Source organism: Aedes aegypti, chromosome 1 (genome assembly GCF_002204515.2).
Source record: "Aedes aegypti strain LVP_AGWG chromosome 1, AaegL5.0 Primary Assembly, whole genome shotgun sequence".
NCBI lineage: Eukaryota > Metazoa > Arthropoda > Insecta > Diptera > Culicidae > Aedes > Aedes aegypti.
The window spans coordinates 232,940,986-232,960,890 of record NC_035107.1 but is presented as its reverse complement, the minus strand read 5'-3'; the positions used below and the strand labels follow the sequence as shown (position 1 = coordinate 232,960,890).

Sequence of the window (19,905 nt, the reverse complement as noted above, 5' to 3'; positions counted from 1 at the left end):
CGAGTGTTCACTTCCAAACCGTACTTCGAAGCATCCCAAGTAATTCACAATCGATTCCCTTATCCTGGGTTCGCTTCATCGGCATGAACAAGTCGGACTTGGGCACCTCTTCGAGAGTTCTATTTTTAATATCACAATTTCAGTTACATTGTCGTTAAAATTTTGAAGGCATGATATAAATATAGTTACGTTTTATAGGGACTATGAATCTCCTGAACTCTTATTTTATACGAAAATAACAGAAGAGAAACGAAAACAACGAACGAAAGCGACTTTTGTGTACCATAAATTAAAACTCAAGGAAGTGTTGCCAATTAGATTTCGGAAATTATAAAAATTTTGATTAACTTTTCATACGATTAGATTTATTATTTTTTGTACATTTTCCATTAATGTCAATAATAATAATATAAATTCATAATTCAGTTACAAAAATAACCAATTTTCTTGATATTTTCATGATTTAAATAAAAGATTATACAGTGTTGCCTCTTTTTTTTAGCACGGTTTAAATAAGTTGCAAATGCTTACCCAATAAATTACATGCTACATTTTCATCTTACTTTACACAAAATTTCCAAATTTTTACTTAACGTTTTTGAAAGAACCGTGTGATTGGTTTATACCTTAGATAATTTGCACGCCGAAATTTTCATGCTCGGGCGTTTGCGTTTAATTTCCTTTTCAGAAACGATGAACTTATTCGATACACAAGACTAGGAAACTCACAATAAAACGTTGTTTATCGTTCTAATTTTGTTTTTGCTTGAAAAGGTTACGCTTACTACCGCTAGTTGTTAGGTTTTTTTTCTGCTTCGTAGAAATGTACACCATTTGTACCTCGTTTGCTGAATTTACCTTTTACAAGAAATTTTCCCGCACCACGTCGTAAACTAACGGAAAATGATTTCTTCCTCTACTCGATACGTGAAATTATCCAATACAACTCAGTCAAAGTGATTTCATACAAGTAGAGACTAGTGGGGGAAACTTATCTGTTACGTTTGATTAACTTTGGTATGATTTAGATTTTGGCGATGATTTGGAATGAGTTGCTCGTTTAGACACTTCAAAGCTGGATTCACAGTTCCAGAAAGCGATCCTTTCTCGTTCAGTCCAATTAGGGAGTATTTATTCTGTCTCCCTTCACACTATTGCAGAAAATTTCTAGTTATGGAATTGGCCTAAAGGTTTGTTTTGTGATGCGTCAATCGAATTTCGAAAGACCGCTGCCGAAACTCGAAACCTACTTGAGCGTCAAAGCGACCCATCCATCAAGCGCTCTATAATGCAAACTTAAGACACAAATAATAAGCATAAAATTTCACTTAATCGCTAAACAATATAATAGTGGTACCATCCTAATGTCCTAGATATATGAACAACCTGCGCTGTGACGCAGCAGGCGTTGGAAATTTTGCGTTCAAAAAATGTACACCGCTAGAATTTGGAATGTTTACGCCTTAATTGTTAGAGGAAAAGATTTCTTTTGCCTTTACTGCACGAACACGACTATCTACAAAATTTTTGTTTTGTTTTCATAGGTTTTTGTCTTACTTACGCCGAAAGAGTTTTACTTTTGTCAATTTTCAACAACGTGTTGTTTTGGTTCTAAACCGCCGCGCACTTCGCTTGCTATGATTTTTTTCACAATCTTGACCGTACACGTTACGCAGCGTTACACCTGTCATGGTGCATCACCATCCAACATTCCGCCGAGACTTCCAGTGTCAATAAAATCCAAAACATTTACCTAATGTTTGGCAAATCTTCACCCGAGCGACTGAAAACTAAAGCGTAAAACAGCCTAAACATTTTACCCGGTTTTAATTTTTTTTTGCCTAAACTTTGTTGCCAAAACAGTTTATCCAAAAAACGAAAACAAATTTTGCTACCTAAAACAGTCACCGGGTCAACTATCTGGAAATAAATAAATCACTTGTCTTTTTTCGCTCCGTCGATTAAAATTTTGATTACAATTTTGTACAATTATGAAAAAAATCAATAGTTTATTATACACTTTTCACCGAAAATAATAAATAATATCCGCGCTCATTTTCCCCCTTTTTTGCATTATTTACAAGTTTTCATTTTTGAATTTAAAATCGGTGCGCAATCCTGATTCGTGCGTAACGGTACGTAACGCCTACGGGTGCAAAAGAAACCGAGCAAGCTAAGCCCCATTTCCGCCGAAATTTCTTAGATCTAAAAGCTTGATTTTGGATAATGTTCATGTATTTCACGCTTGTTCTTAATTTTAGTTTCGCCAAAAGTTCATATTTTCTCCATCATGTTCCTGGTTCGATTAAATCAGTATAGACATTGGTGGGCGACCGTTTTCGATTTGCAGCGCGGGATTTTTAACGCTATTGCAAACCGAAAGTATCCCCATTCGAAAATAATTACAACTGAACATTGTACAAACAAGTTAGAAATAAGACAAAACGCATAGTTGTAACGCTCGGGTTTGGTCAACCCTGAGCCAAAACGTTAATTACAATATTTTTATCCATTTTCACATGTTTTCAGTGTTAGGTTGCTTCAAAAGTTGTCTACGATTTTGACTGCTCCTGAATGTCTTTTTTGTCTCCTACCATCGTCTAACACCCTTTGTAGATGATTGTTTTCATTGTTTAGTAGTTATTTTTGCAATCCGAAAGAACGTCCCTAGTTGCAATACAGTTTACTCTCTCGCGACGCAGTCGTTTGCTCGCATTCCTTTGGTGTTCTTATACATCCTTTCACATATCTCCCAAAATTGCCGACCCGATCCCGTGATATTTTACGCCAAAGAGTGGGGCTGTTGCTCGCTTTCGTTTCTTGAGGTTAGTTTCGTTTTCAAAACATTTAAATTTAGAAGTTTCCCTTTTTTATTAATTTCACGTTAAATCTATTCCTCCGCCGACTGAGTTTTGAATGAATTTTTGGGTTTTCCTTAAAATTTGGGTTGTTTTCTGAAATGAAGGCCTAAACGCGAGTATACCGAGTCTCGTATAAGTACTTTTTGTGTTATGTATTTTTTTTGTTTTTTGAAATTTTGCTTGCCGTCTGACTGCTTCCCTTACTTTTTCCTCTTTGTGTTTTTTTTTTGTTTCGGACGTAAGCACACTACATTATTAGGAACCACAAATTGTTGTTACTTTTCTTATGTCTTATGCTTTCGCTTATTAGATGGTTTGTTCTTGGTTTTTAGGTTTTGGTTTTTTGCTTCTCCTCCTTCCTGTTTTTAAACAATATATTTATACTTTGTGTTACTTTTACTTTCTCTAAAATTAAATTTCTTTTTTGCATTAAATTTGTTTAGATAACAATTTTGTATAATTTGCTTTAAATTTATAATTAATAAAGTAACTTCTTATCTTTGTCTTTGTTTTCCCTCTGTTTAAATTTATTATTTACTCTTTTTCCCTCAGTTATTTTGGTTATTGATTCGGTGTTTGCAGGTTTCTGACGTTGAGGCAGTGATGGCGAATTTTATCTCCGTCTGCTCGCTTCGCTGCCTACTTTCCGCCAAACAATGGTTGCTCTGTGTTGTTTACTAGTAATGTTTTATTGTGTTAGGTTTATTGTTTTGTTCTGGTACTGGTAGACGGCTCGCACGCTCCGCAACTTACTCCAGCTGCTCGAGGAAGTTGGGCGACTTGAAATACTCTGGCACGGGATCATCCAGTCGGGAAATGATTTTGTAGATCGACTTTTTCCACGACTGCTCGGTGTCCTTACCGCCCTGTATCGCGCGGAAGAACTCCCGCAGCGTCTGCTCAACGACGTATCGGAAATTTTGGGGCACCTATTGCAGGAGGTGAGGTATCAGTATTTGGTAAATTTCATAACCCAGTTGTGTGGCCAATCATCACCAAACCCCGTAACGGACTTACCTCGATATGATTATTCCTATTGTAGTGCAGGTTGAGCACACGGTAGATCTCGCTGTCGTTGCTCACATGGATGTCGTCCACATTCTTCATGCCTTCGCTCGCCGACTGCCGGGCGTATTTCTCCATTTGAATGTAGTAGAATTCCCTGCGGCGAGAAAGAATGTCAACCCATTAGAAACTCGGTCATGTGCAATACTGCGAGCAGCAAGTCAGGTGCAAAATTTGACACGTTTTTCACGTGGCTGCTAGGTACTTTCTCAGAAAATTGTCAACGGCTGACGGGCAACGTAAAAGATGAAGAAGATTGAAACAGGAAGCTTCCATTGTGGTATTTCATCCGAAACGTTACTCCTGGGATGGCTAGGATAGATAGTGGGAGGTTGAGAGTTATGTAGCGTCTTTCAGTTTCTGTTCAGTGACGATGATTAAATACATGGTTGCAATGAGTGACAGAAGGGATTCGGTTCCGTTACTGTCTTGTGAATCCATGAACGATTTTGACGACATATTTTAACAAATATCAAGGAAAAAATAAGTTGAATCCATATTACGGGTCCTAACGCTTGTCAAGCAGTTGATGGATGTTATCCAGGTACCAAGTAGTGGATAGCAGCCACTTCGTAAAATTTGTTAAAAAGATAGGACAAATAATGGTCCAGAAATTGTCTCAACTGTCAAAACTACTTGAAGGCTGGGATGCACGGTACCTACCAAAAGGATAGTACAAGTAGGGTAACCAATATATTTTGGACCCCCTGGGTAATTTTTCTGCGAATTTCCCAGTTTAAATCGGAAGACCAACTCAATTCGCATGCCATTTGGAAAGATAGGACTATTCCGCACTTGCATCAACCATTTTTAACAATGAAAATGCGTTTATTTTATCTGAAATTAATTAAATTAAATCGGATCATCCATGCAACCGTAAAAACACGTTACACACAGAAATTGAAGCCGTCAGAAAGTTTTCAAATGTAAACAAAAACTGTTTTCAAATTTCTAAAGACTAAAATCGTAGAATTTCATCGGTTTTCCATTGTCAATCGATTGATTAGACAATGGGCAAGCATATTATACAACCAGTGTAATGGATTTTGTCGCCAAACGATAAAAAATGCCTGAGGTCCAAAACACATTCTTTGAGGGTCCAAAATTTATTGGTGTGTCCAAAATAAAGAGAAACAGTGCTTCACAATTCGATTCGACGTTTTTGGATCCTACATGACCGTTCGGGCATTTTTATCTCGTAGAGGAAGTTTTTTCTACATTCTAACATGTTTTTGACTTGGTTACGCTGTCATGGAAAGTCATGGAGGATGTAGTTTGACCAAGCCAGTGGCCTTCCCAGTTAGACTGTAAAGAATTGATAATTAGTCCAATAAAAAGTGCGACGATAAAACACCGTTCATTTTTTTTTTCTTGCTGTTGTTCGATCAAAACCAGGACTTGGTCATTTTCACTCTGACCTTGCTTCACTTGATATCAGGATTATTGACTTCGCAGCACTAATCTGGAATTCGTCGGTAGGACTTCCGAAGCGAATGTTCAAGCAAACTAACTGTCATTGCTCTGCCGGCTCGGCTTTTGTCTCGACTGTGTTTGAAAACAGTCCGACATCACGTCGACGGAATAAATTTCACCACAACGGAGGATTTGTTATTTCGAGCGCGCGAAATTTTCACAAGTCTTTGACGTTTACAATGTGAGTCAAATATGTTTGTGTTTACGCAAAAGTGAGTAAGGTCGTTTTCTTTCATGGTTGAGTAAAAAGTTACTCACTTTGATAAAATAAAGTTACTCACTTTTGACAGCTAACTTGAAACTTCAAAAGTGAGTCAAAGTTACTCTCTTTTGAGTAGATTTGAACGAGCGTGTTCTGGATTAGCTGTCAACATTATTTTGGTAATTAGCAACAAATTGTACTTGACCGCTCTACTTATGGGTAGTATTCGCTTCGTAAGTACTGTGCAAAAGTATAGGACAAGTAATGGCCAAGAAATACTTCAGCTGTCCAAATTACTTGAGCTGTATCCAGTTGACAAGTAGAGCGAATGTTCGTAACGTTTCATAACGCCTGCCGTGCGAATCGAATGGAGCTGTCATTTTTCCGTACGAAAGAATGTTCCGCTCAATTATTCCGCAAGGAAAATAGTGATAATTCGCTTATACTGGATCGACTGTCAAAATTACTTTGGTAATTAGGGTAATTAGCAACAAATTGTGCTTGACCGCTTTACTTAGGATCTGAGAGAGACTCGCGAAGAGGAAAAATATCAACGTCATATGCAGCCCAGATTCCCCTCTCACGAAACGTCAAATGCAGCCCACCGTTATTATGGCTGAAAAGGTGAAAAGTATTGTATTCAAAGTAAACTGTTATCAAAAACCTCAGTCGGCGGAGCAGTTTTTTTCCAAAGTTGCTAATAAATCTAAGCAGAAGATTAATTATTTCTAATGTCTGCTACGTTTGCTGGCATGAAATTTCACTCAAATGGCTATTTATGATTCGATGTGATGCAAACTCAATCATTTTTTGCTGAGAGGTTCATGTGACGGTTTGAACGGCTTGCGCATAATTGGTATAAACACAAAGTGGAATAAGAAAAAAACTCAGCAAACACAGAAAAAGAAGACCGTTTTCGCGAGTCTCGTCTCAGCTTAGGATGTGGACACCAGACTTGAGCTGTATCTGGTTGGCAAGTAGAGACATTTCCGTAACTCTACATAACACAGTGAGATCCATGAACTAATCTACGATGACGTCACGCTACAACTTCCAGCGGGAAGAAAAGCTTTACTGCTGGCCATGTTTACAGAAAATGAACGATTTCGCTGCACATTCATCCACTTCATGTTCATTTGGTGAACATTTCTTCACTGGATGTTGGTCCGGATGTCATTTCATGTAAACACGGCCCGTATTTAGAGCGGAAAAGAAAAAGAAAATCGACAATAAAAAAAGACCGTGGATAAGTCCATTTGGTTTGCACAACAGACGTTACGCAAAGTTATGATAGCGCTTCTAGTCCTACGGTGATCAAAGTATTTTGGACAGACCGTTACGCGTATATAGTTTAGCCATTTACGGCAAAATCAAATGGAAGTGGCCAAATTATATACGCGCAACGCTCTGTCCAGCTGAAGAGAGGCAGTATAAACAGAATGTTGGCCGAATAAGCTGTTATTCAGCTACCAATGTTACTTACACGGAGGAATCAGACTACCCAAAAAATAAGTTCTTTGCACGCAAATTTGGGTAAGCTGCATTTAGTTTTTACTCACGGTTGGGTTGTTTTGCCTCTCTCGCAACAGCAATGTTGTCAAAAACAGAGAGAGACGCACCGACCCAGCGTCGAAGTTCAATGGAATAAGCCAAATTTGAGTTCTTTCGAGTTTACCTAACGTTAAGTTGTTTTAACCGATCACGGAGACTTCGAAAGCTAACGCTGGGTAGATATTTTTTTGCATTGAGTTGTTTATTTGCCGCTGTCAAATGAAAACAACCTAATAATAGGTATATATCAGTTTACCCAAATTTGGGTTATCCCACGGAAGAGCCAAATTGCGTCAAAATAAGTCAAAGTTGGGTTGATTTGCGGCTCCGTGTAGGTAGACTAGAGGATTAGAAGTAGTCTAGACAAGGACGAGGAACCAAGAGTCGCAGTCCAAGATGCGATATATAAGGGCGATGATGTTCGGTTGCAAGGCTGATTGTTGTGCTGGGAGGAGCTTGATCGAGGCTAGGAGTTCGATAACTAGGAAGAAGGTTTGATGCCAGAAAGAACTCAAGACACCAGAAAGATCTGGTAGGCAGTCAGTAGGCTGCGAGTAGAAGGAAGCATCCATGTGTGCATAAGGAATTCAGCAGGAATTTTGAGATGCTGGCTCCGGTTGAAGCAACTGAAACAAGACATCGGTCCAAACCATGAGATTCTAGATCAAACGGGAAGAATCCCACAAAACGAGGTTTTCGTTGGTGGATGCAAATGGATTTTCGACACAAACGTTTGTGCAGACATATCAGGACTTTTCTTGACATAATCTATATAGTTTTGACGAAAATTTAGACATTTCGGAAGACGTTTTTTCCAAGCTAACATGGTTTGAAACCGAGAGAACAAATGTTGATTTTAGATATGCAATTCTACCTACTGTATCAATTTACTAGTATGAACTATTTGAAGGATTGCGTCAAAAGCAGTGAAATGACAGCAAGGGTCACAACAAGAAATGGAAATTGTGATATTCTGGTAGTAATAACTAAAATTCGGAATCTACGATGTTGAGTCAGTACTGACCGGTATCATTCCATTCTTGCAGCATTTTTAAAACATATGGAAGATTTCGTTGAACTCCACCAAGAAACAGGTCCCCGAAGGCCTGTTCAAAAATTAAATCCCCTTTTTGAATAACCATTTTCGGCACATAAAGATCACTTTGCTTGCGAATCAAGTGCAAAGTTGCAACAGCAGCAAGTGCAACGTACTTTCTTCCCAGATTAGGCTGTTCAAATATTTGCAAGATAATCCCATCGTTCGATGGCTACGGCCGGCCGTCACAAGGGTACGGGGGTGGGGTGGCATCAGCCAATGAGCCGAAAGAAATGACAATAATCCGATAACCGCAAACGGCCCACGTCTAAGCAGTTGCAGTCGGATAGTGTCTTCCGTATGCTTTTGGGCAGCAGATTTATAGTTTTCGCCATTTGGCTGTGGGAGTCTGGGAAGAGGCTGATGCTGGACTTAGTTAGGTGTCTATGTGCAACACAATTGAAGAAGGGAAGATAATAGCGTTAAGCCTTTGTGCAGTGTGTCTGCCTCTCTGTTTGCGGTGGGGACACCATGTGCAATTATAGTTTTTTTTTTCCAAGGCTCGAAAACCAATCGTCTATTTGCTTTGGCAGTTTACTCTGAGGCAAGCCCAGCCGGGCACATTTGGCCGGCTGGCAGACTTGCAAAGCACACATGGACCCCCGAAAAAACAGACCCTACTGGGCATCCGTCGATTTTCGTTGCGACTCCGAGGCTAGCCTACGTCCAGGCGCATCTATTCCACTTCTCTAGCATCGCCATAGTTTCGGACGTCGCCCCGGAAACGCATTCTGGCTGGGTGGACGCAAGCCTATCTATCTCGCACATGCACACAATGGGCATTAAATTGCAATTGCACTTTATCGCAGAAGGGGACTCGAAAATTTCGAGCCCTCATAGGCAAAAACGCACTCTGCTATGTGCTACGCCTGGATGTATGTACGATCGACGACGACGACGGCCTTTGTCCAAGGTACGCAGCAGTCACAAATCGTTCCCCATCCCAACTGGGTCCAGGAATTAATCGCTCCACTTTGGTTCGAAAACTTGGATGCACGTATGTGCATCTCTTGCACCGAATCACCACCAACACACAAAAACCCTCCCGTCCAGAAGCGCCATCTATCCGCCAGAGTGACAGCAACGACCGAGAAGGGGCCAGTTGCTGAGTGCTGGTATGCTGCGCTCAGCCCAATCCCTTCGAACTCAGGTCCTCTATACCCTGCGGAGCCCCGCTTCTGCTAGATATGAAACACGAAATGCATTTTCGTGTGCATCGTGCACAATCCCGGTATCCCCAGAGCCGGGCCGGTCAGTCCTGGAAACCAGTATTTGCCAACGGTGTGACAAAGCAGACATAATAACAAATGCTATTAATTCTAACCGAATATGGATGCAATTTATTTCCGAGGCTTTTTTGTGTGTCCGTCCAGACTGGAAAGATGATGCTGGCTGGGTCTCGGTACGGGCCAGAGATACGAGGGGATAACTGCTTTTGCGTTTTTATTCGCGATTTCAGCGGCCGCGTGCGTGTTTGAATTGGGCGGTGGGCTGACAATCTCATCCCACTGTCACACACGATGTGTGTGTGTGTGTATGTGGGCTCTGGTGCTCCTATCGATAGAGCTTTTTCTAGCGAAATGTCCCATCAAAGGGGATTTGCATGCTTCAGCAATAGCAGCAGCAGCAGTCGCCGCCGGTGGGATGAGAAACTGGCCATTCTGCGATTTTTCCGCGAAGGCACACATGATGAATGTGAAATTTTCGCGTGTTTGCATTCGTGTTTCAAAGCTGCATCGACGTGGGGATGACGATGGCGATTTTTTTTCTGCGTAGGAAAAGTGCATGTGCAAGTTAACTACTAACATCGGGAAACGTGTCCAAAACGGTGCAGCAGCAGCAACGGTGGGCTTTGCATTTTAGATTTTCGGACGATGCTTAGAGGGAATGAGGTTGGGTTGGCCTGGAGCCCAAAATCCAACTCGTCGCTTTCCTAACAAACAACACATATAGGTAAACCGGTAGATGGATATATGCAGGCTCTAACCTGCCCAAGGATGGATGATGCGCAGGCAGGATACCACAAACATCTCCTGGTTTGACCACGTTTCGTTTGGTTAAGTTTTGCGATTAATTCGGACCACAGGTCTGACGTTACATAATCTATAACCGAAAATTCAAGTGGAGACGGAGATAAAGATGGTGTGATCAAAGTAAAAACGATACGATCGTTACAAGTTGATAGTGATCAAGCCTGTCAACCTTCAATAGTGGTTATCACGCTCAATGCATTGCAATGGTATGGGTATGGTATGGGTGTCCTAGTATGGTCGAATTGTGGTTGTGAAACTCAGACGAATACAATATGCACTCTGTCACGAAAATACCCAGAGTCTGAGTGTAAATTTTTCAAATCGGGTAATATTTCCATATGCATTTCTCTATTTCTCTATAGGTTGCTAGAACCGTATGTTGTTAGAAGAGTGGTGTCTTTAGGAAGGATGTTCGGATTTCGGAAAATCAAGTCTATACAGGCATTGACTTTCCGAACATCTTTCATGAAGACACCAACAAAAGCAAAAACGTTCGCGATTAGTATTTCCGAATGATATGCACATAATGCGCATTAAATTTCCAAGATACTGTTGATTAAAAATTGGACATCTCAAGAACCCGGTTTGAGTTGTCTTCGGAAATGTTTTGGAGAACGTTTAACACATAGCGAAAAAGTCCAGGGATGGAACATGTGATCATGTTAGTTATATCTCGATCATTTCCTGCCCGCTAGAATAGCTCAAGATTTTGAATTGTTGAAGTAGTTGTGTTTTCGGCCAAGTAGCTTTTTTGAGTAAGACCTAATTCGAAATTTTGCGACTAGAAGGCATTAAAGAGTATTGCATATTCAAAACCATACAAACAGATAAACAAACATAACACTTAAAACAATTTCCTTCTAAATCCATCGCTCATTTGACACAGTCATCAGGTGGTGGGCATGTTACACGAAATACGGTTATGTGCAATAAGGAATGCAGATAGCGCTAGCCATGGGCGTTGCCAGAGGGGATCCGGGGATCTTGTGAGAAATTTTCCAAAAACCTGATGTGAAACTCAATAAAAACATGTATATTGTAAGAATCACTGCGAGATTTTTTTCTTGTGCTAAAAATCTTTCTATGAGAACTACTTCAAGGAGTATTCTTGGATTTCTTCCAGAAGTTCCATTTCGCCTCATAAAATAATACATAATTTACACCGAACCAGGAATTTTACTGAAAACATCTCCAATCATTGTCTACATTGACAGATATTGCACAAGAAATTGCTCCAAAAATTTTTCCTCTAACTTGCCTTGAGTAGTTTCAAAACATTATTCTAGCAATTTCTACAGAAATGCTGATTGGGCTTTTCAAGGATTTTACAAAAATCTTCAGGTTTTTTAAAGAAGCATTAAGGATTTGTGCTGTATATTTTTCCAGGCAGTATTGCTCGAATTATTCTGGGAATTACCCCAGATATCGCATAAAAAAGACATAAATGTTCCAGCAATAATTTCCCTGAGATTCTATTAGGGATTTGCCCAAGAATTGAATCTAAACATACTAAGGAATTTTAGGTATTATTCAAGACACTTCATCAAAAATTCATATAGAGATTTCTGAAATATGTAAATTCGCAAGAGTCTCAAGTTTCAAGAATTTAAACAGTAGTTCTTATAATTTTATGTTTTGGTTTCCTCCAGTTATTATAATAAAGTTTATCCAACTCTTCTCGCAGAAGTTTCTTCAGGAATCAATCATGTGGCTTCCATAAAATATATTTTTTAAATAATTCACCCAAATTTTTAAACAGGAGTTCTCCCATTATTATAATATATCTATGGATATCTTTAAGAATTCTGCCGAAAAATAATCTGCAGAATCCAAAGGAAACTTCTCAAGATATCACTTCCTAGATGCTATAGGATTCTAAAAAAAATTCCTGGATAAACTCTTGGAGTACTTCCTGAAAGAATTACTTGAGAATTTTAGATGAAGCTTATGGATGGATTTTTAGAAATTCTAAAAAAATCAGATCAAAATGTATTTATAAAACTATGGATTTGTCTATATCAGCTTTTTCAAATTAATGCTAATAGGTACTTCCGAGAAAAATAACTGTTAGGAATTTCTTCTGCAGAGAAGCTCTTAGATAATCTCTGTAAGAGTCTTTGTGATCCAAGTGTGATTCTTGATTCTAGAAATATTTGTTAAAATTAATTCTGAAATGACAGATATGCCTGAAGAGATTTCTGTGAATATAATAAAATAATGTTTACAGTGTTTTTTTCTCGAAGACGTCTTATGAACAAAAATCATAAGAAGTCTTTAATGAAATTCTTCCAAAAATATCGATAAGAGAATCCTTTATATAATTCTGAAACATATATGGCAGGTTGCCGGGAAAAATACTAGGAGGAATGCCTTAAAAATATTGCAAAAAGCAAATATGAAGGTAATTTTCAATATAATCTTGAAATAACTATGTGTAAATCCTAAAAGAATTAAAGAGGAAATAATCGAAGGAATCTGTTGAGAAATTAAATGTTTAATTGGAGGAACTCTTAGAAAAGTGCTTAGAGGAATCCAAGGAAAAACTAGAGAATAGTTTGGAGTATTTTACGGACGAATCTTTGCAATAAATGTTAGGATAAATTTCATAAATTTATACTTCGCGCTCTGATTTTTTTTTTCATGTTCAAGAATAAATAATCGGGGGATAATCAAAATCAAATCTTGAAGAAAGCTTCAAAAAAAAAAAAGAAAATATCTGACGGATTTCTAATAGGAAAAATTCGAATAACTGGATGTGTGCAAAAGTTCGTGATTTTTTTTGGCAGAAATTTTAGTGGTATCTTAAGAATCCTTGAAAGTACTGTCTGAACGTGTTATATCTCGTGTCAATAACTGACCAGACTATCTACCAATCAAATTTTCGAATCTTTTACAATATTTAATTTTTCAAACCTTCAACTCAGAAAAAAGTGAACCAAAAAGGTTTTTGAACCAATTGTGAGCGAAAAAGAAGGATGGATGACCTTCATAGTTTAACGTTTCAAACAAGAATGGTGCAGATATTGTATATAATGAACAATTTGCGTAAAATTCATGAACGAACTTTAATGATCGCTTGCCCCCCTCTGACAAAAATCCTGGGTACACCCATGGCGCTAGTGTGAAACGTCAAACACGAAAAAAAACGATGCCCGCTCCTCTGGTTGTGAAAAATGCAACGTAGGAAATTGTAAATGACTGTTTAAAGTGTGGTCGATGGGAAGTTCATCAGCGTTACGTATGTAGGGGAATTCGGGGTAAAACCGACACCCTAAGCTTATTGATAAAATTTGTTTACTTTCGCTTGTTAAACGAACCTAAAATTGTTGTAGAATCACATATTGGTTATAAATCTAGCAATCCTTGCGATCGCTGGATGATATATTAAGGTTATATAGTGATTTAAATCAAATTGATATTTCATCATTTTTAGGTGAGACGATTGAGAGTGCGGGTAAGATCGACACCCTGTTGGGGTAAAACCGACACAAGCACTTTGAGTAGAATTTTTACGTTATGAACATCACCATCACATGTCATATTAAAAAAGAATGCTTTAAACATGACTTTCGATTGTTATGACCCCTTCCTCTAAAGGATTATACACATATTACGTAAATTATTGAGGAGAGGCCAAAGATCCACTAAATATATGTGAAAATTTCAAATGTCTCATGCTAAGATTATTAAGTTGGGGTGAATACACATGGATATGATTAATTTGTGTTCATGGAATGTTTACGAAGATGAAGTTGTGGCGAATGATTGGTTTTAAAAATAAATACTGTTTTATTTTAACAAGATAGAAAAGTGTAATTATTTTTAGTTATTAAAAACTGGCGAACCCCATGGTTTATAAATAAACAATAAGATTAATTTATGTGAAAACATTTAGAATTCAATTAATTCTCCAATTTGAAATGAGAAAAATTTCTTCAAGCTTTATCCAATCAGATTACACGTGAAACATAGAAATATTTTTTTTAATACTAAATGATAGCTTGCGACAAGCCATATAGTGTCATATTTCACATGTTAACAAGATCGGCATCCATGAACTTCACTGGAATTCGAAAATAAAGACTCACATAAACTACAGAGGAAGTCTGCCGACAAGAAAGATTCCCTGAAGTTAGATTATGAAGCGAAGAAAGGTGTCGATTTTACCCCAAATGAAAGTGTCGATCTTACCCCGAGTGGACATTTATTTTTCAATAGCGTTTTCAGCTGTCGAAAACCCAAAAATTAAATTCTCCTTCATGTTGTATGAACGTAACAATAGTAAATTATGATGTAGACGCAGAACAAATAATGACATTTTAAAAATTTGACATGCGAAATAGTTAAAGAATAACAGCGAAATATTGCAACTGCTGTTGCTCCTATGTTATCCAATATGATTTTGTTGTTTATTTTGGCAGTTTATTGGTAGCGTCAGTTGTAATGTCATCCGAAACACGACATTTCACAAGTTAAGATAGAGCGTGATGGAAACTGCATGAAAATCTGCTCGAAACATGAAAAATCAAAGGGTGTCGATCTTACCCACAGTGTCGGTTTTACCCTGATTTCCCCTATGTCAGTGCCATATACCTCAACGCGAAGATTAGTTTCGGTGAAACTGCGCAGCTTAGTTTTCTTCGAAATCCTACCGGCTAAGAAATGTTAGTCTACTTTACATGTTCCTTACAAGAAGGTAGTGACTCCAAATCGCAATGATAAGTAAAATACGACATCCAAATCGCGATCTCGGAGGCTGTACACGACGATGCTGTCAAAGTTTGAGTGCGTGGTAATGGACGACGAATCCTACGTCAAAGTCGACTACAAACAGCTTCTGGGACAGGAATTTTATGCAGCAAAAGGCTGAGGAAAGGTACCAGATATTTTCAAGCATATTAAACTGTCGAAGTTCGCAAAGAAAATATCTGCTTTGGCAAGCCATCTGTACCTGTGGCTTGAAAAGCAGCATTTTCATAGCAACCGGGAAAGTCAACCAAGAAATTTACGTGAAAGAGTATTTGATAAACGTCTGCTCCCTCTCCTGAAGAAACACGATTGTTCCGTACTGTTGTGGCCGGATATGGCATCTTGCCATTATGGTAAAAAGGCCATGGAGTGGTACGCCGCCAACAACGTGCAGATGGTTCTCAAGGACAAGAACCCTTCCAACATGCCTGAGCTCTGCCCAATATGGTAACGACAGTTTATTTCGTTCTTAAGGTGAAGATGAATCGAAGCCAAACCTCAAATTTTCAATTGCACGAATCTGGAGAACCAAACATCCGTTTAAGCTGAAAACTTAATCGATTGGTCACTCGCTGGGGGTGACCAATCGATTAAGTTTTCAGCTCAAACGGGTGTTCGGTTCTCCAGATTTGTGCTTTTGAAAAATTGAGGATTGGCTTCGATTCATCTTCACCTTAAACGCTAACAGTTGGCGCCAGCGGCAAAAAGTACAGACAACAACCTTTCGAACATTCAGTTTCTCTCACTGGCCGCCGAGCGGCGACACTGATGTTTGTATTCCACTCACTGATCGCGCTATGCTGGATTCTCAAACTTCCAACAAAAGCGCATGGAAGAATGGTAGTTGAGAACTGTCAAAACGTATGGAAAATAATGAAAAACGTAAATTACTTGCAATCATGAAACTGGATCAAAATAGTAGTGATTAGAAATCAAGCGTAATGTGAATTAACAACTTTTTGTGTCCAGTTCATCTTCCGTGATGCTTTCTTTGCTTCAGGATTTCGATTTTACTACCTTAGCTTAGCTTAGCTTAGCTTAGACTGACTACACATATCAATGGTTGCTATTCCGTGATTGACCGAAGTCAGTGAAAATGCACAAAGAATCAACTAGAAGTTCGGCTGGGATTGGCCATAATCTTCTTCAGTGTGCATAATTCAGTGCCTCTATTTATACAGGGTCAATAACGGCGCCGGCCACGTCCTTGCAGTCAGGTGGGATTGGGGGAAGGAATGTTAGTGTGTAACCTTTGCTTTTTGGAGACCGTGTTTGCCTCTGCATCTCCACAAAGGTTACTGGGAGGGATGTTTGTTAATGGGGAGGATCGTTGGGTCATAGGATTCACTTTGATAAACGATTAGACCATGATAAACAATGATTTGTGAGATATATACATGCTTATACGTAAATATAATATTTTCATTTGATATGAACAATTTCCTATGTAGAGGAAAATTATGCCGACACTTGAGGTGACGAACCATTCAAAGTTTGTTGAATAAATACCTAAATGTAACATTCCTACAGCTGTCAGGACGAAAGCATGTGTTATTATATTTTACTCATTTGAAAAAAAAAACAAAAAACTCGATTGGTTGGGACATCATAGAACACTCTTATTCTTATGCCGACACTTACAGTGGCGAACCATCCAAAGTTTGTTGAATAAAGTGAACCTTTCGCAAGTCTACACTTGTAGTGTCGAACCATTCAAAGTTTTTTTAATTACAAAAACAAAGGTATATAAGAGGTGTTCTGAAAACAAAAATGTTAAACATAAATAAATCATGAATCAGAGTTTGTGTCGACACTCACAGTGACGAACCATCCATAGTTTGTTGAAAAATCATATTTACATCCCACCATTGTAACGATTGAATGTGCAGTCATACATATTTTATAGATTAGAAATAGTAGCATGAAACGAGCTCACCAATTGATCCGTTATCCTTGACTGAGCAGCCACAATCCACTTTCGACTTCACTCGTTTGTTCGGATATAAAAAAGCACTCAGGAAAAACAAAATAAGCGCGCGACCCAAAAAGAAAAAAAAAACTGTTCGGGCTTTCTTGACGCACTGCCCAGGAGCAGTGATGGAAAGTGGCGAACGCTTCATCTGAACTGGAACAAAAACAAAACCAAACGCTCCCGAGCGTCAGAGCGCTGGCTTACTCGCATCTGTCGACTCCCGAGTAACTGAAGCTAAAAGTGATTCGCGAACGTGTTCGGATCTACTCAGAGTCATATTGTGCTTTTGGGAAAAAAGCTGCTTACCCTCCGAGATTTATGGTTTTCAAGGGCTTTTGACTACAAACGAGTAGTTTACTGTCGATATGATGGTTATACAATTAATTTGTCTGTCAAAACCATAATAAATCACACCTTGCTCGGTTACTCGCGAGTAAACGCTCGCGAGCTTGTTGCTACTTCTTTTGACATGTTCTCCCGAGCAGACGGGTGCGGGCTTACTCACACCTAGCCAGATCCCGAGTCTGTGATGTTTGTTATGCGTTGGTATACACTCGTGAGCTGCTTCGTGATGCGAACTTTTCCAGCACTGCCCAGGAGCAAGCGTCAAGGTCGAAGGATCAAACAGAACTCCTTTCTTTGCTTCAGGATTTCGATTTTACTACCACTGAAAAAGAGCCATCTATTGCCTTTTCAGTTTTGAATATCGCCCTATTGGCCCTGAGCCAGCTATTTCGATTTCAAAGTGCTGGGTGATGTTTCAGATCAATGTTTGGGCGGCAACTTAGCACAAGCAATATTGGAAATATTTGCTCTTATGTGTGGAGTGCGTAATGGGTAAAGTCATATACTTATGTTCGGATAGTCAAGCTGCTATAAAAGCTCTTGCTTCGGCCAACTCAAGGTCGAAGCTTGTTATCGCATGTCGAACTCAAATTGAGGAACTGAATTCAGTCAACTCTGTAAACCTTGTATACCTGGCCATTCTTCCATCGCTGGAAATGAATTGGCTGATGAGCTAGCTCGCGATGGAGCATCGCATGACTTCACGAAGCAATATTGGAATAGTTTGGAGTCGTGTCGTAAAACAAAATTGTACATTACTGAGATATCCCTAAGGGTGGCGAAGTATTTAACAAATCTGTCAAAGCAGAGTAGCAGTCGTTGACTGACACTGCCGACTCAACTATCACATGACTCAGTTGTGTGTGATAGTTGTAATTCCGATAATGGAACTTCATCTGATGTGTAACTATCCAGTTTTCATGCAACTGCGATTCCGATTACTTGGTAAACACTTATTGAGTGAAACTGATTTCAGAAACCAGAATTTTCAGGACTTTCTGTTATTTTGTTATTACCCACTGTGGAAATGAGCTATAGGCTCTCTTAATGCTCATGCGTTTTGCAGTGCCCTTTTTAGGGCGCAGTTCGAACCCATTGTGGTATGAAGCTACATGCGCTCATTTCGCTTATGCTATCTTACCTCTCCAAAGGACCTCATTCCTATTTCCTCCCATATTTCCCTTCCCTTTCCCCTCTCCCATTGGGTAGATGATGAAATAGACTCAAATATGGCGATGGCACAAATCTTCCAAATGGCGGAGAACGTTCCTTCGGAGCCGGCCTTCTGATACCTAATACACTTTGACATTTAACTTATTTCTCCATGGAAATTCAATCTAATCTAGTTTGCCGATTGACATTTCTTCAGCTCCTGCAAAAGCGGTGATGGTACCATCGAGGTAGTCTTGAAAATCAAATTTTACCAAGATTCTATATCTCATTATAAGATATCCTGGAGACAGCACTGTTTACGATTGAACTCTTAGGTCCACGCTATCCCAACTCACTTTTCGCGAGCTCGCTTGATGGTAAACAAAACAGCGTGCCAGCGAACGGCAAAGATATCGAGTGGAATCCTTATAAGCGCGAGCTTTGATGACCATCGACATTGCGTAGTGATCAAAACGCACTCGTTGTTGGTAAAATATTCTCAATGTGTACAATCCGAGAGCTCGAATGTACCATTAAAGTGAAAAAGTGCGCCGGCCACGTCCTAACGATCACAAGAATAATCGGATCGGAGAATGTTTGTTAGACAACAATTGTAAACAGGCGATTGCATTTCTTCGTTTGTTATTGCAAGGAGTTTGTGCTAATGAGATATGGAAATAAGTCCCCTTTGGTAAGAACAATCGACCAGTTTCAAAAAAGAACTGTCACACTCAGCGTGTTTGGAACATCTTGTGGAAGACTCATTTACCACTATAACGGTTAATTTGGTTCGTACTGAATATTTCAAAAGCAACAGTTCGAAAATTGAATATTTCGGTTGAACATCAAGCCACTCAATTTTCCAAATCAAGTATGTTAACGTTACGCCAATTCCGTTCCAAACCACGCGAAAAAAAAACAACCAAAGCCTTTCCCATCCGACAGGCTTTTCCAAGCCACGTGAATTGTGCAAGGCGTCGCTTTGAAGTGCAACAAAAGCAATCCTTTGCCTAGCCCAACAAGCAACCGGCCGGAACGCTCCTTCGCTTCTCCACCTTAATCCACTAAGAAGCTTCCGCTACTGTGAACCCCACAGAAGAAGGCAAAATCCGGGCTCACGGACCGGCCTCATACCTGCCGCAAATCGACACAACTTGAAGGAAAAGCCCACTTCGTAGGACCAAATCCCGAAAGTAAAGTTTCGCCGCGAGTAAACTTAATTAAAAATTGCTTAATTAATGTAATTTCGCTAATTAGGAGGCGAGGCCATTTTCTTTGGAGGAGCGTGGGTTCTTTAGCAGGAAAAACAAAAAAATGGAAAATCGCCATGCCGAAAAGAGGAAGCAAAATTTTGCATTCATCGTTCGACAGGAGGACAGCGCCGCCAAGTGCTTGGCGAAGATACA

At 39.3% G+C, this 19,905-nt stretch overlaps 1 protein-coding gene across 4 annotated transcripts in view; it reads right to left on the bottom strand.

Moving 5' to 3' along the window:
• Positions 1–569: 569 nt before the first annotated feature.
• Positions 570–19,905, bottom strand: part of LOC5575988 (homeobox protein prospero) — a 305,557-nt gene continuing 286,221 nt past the window's right edge. For 2 of the 4 annotated variants that reach the window (XM_021837263.1, XM_021837261.1), the window contains exons 5-6: positions 3,879–4,023; positions 570–3,790 (exon numbers count right to left, since the gene is read on the bottom strand). In XM_021837263.1, the coding sequence (XP_021692955.1) occupies positions 3,611–3,790; positions 3,879–4,023 (325 nt within the window). In that variant the 3' untranslated portion in view covers positions 570–3,610. The remainder of the gene's footprint in view (positions 3,791–3,878; positions 4,024–19,905) is intronic. The other 2 variants (XM_021837264.1, XM_021837265.1) reach the window with 1 other exon arrangement.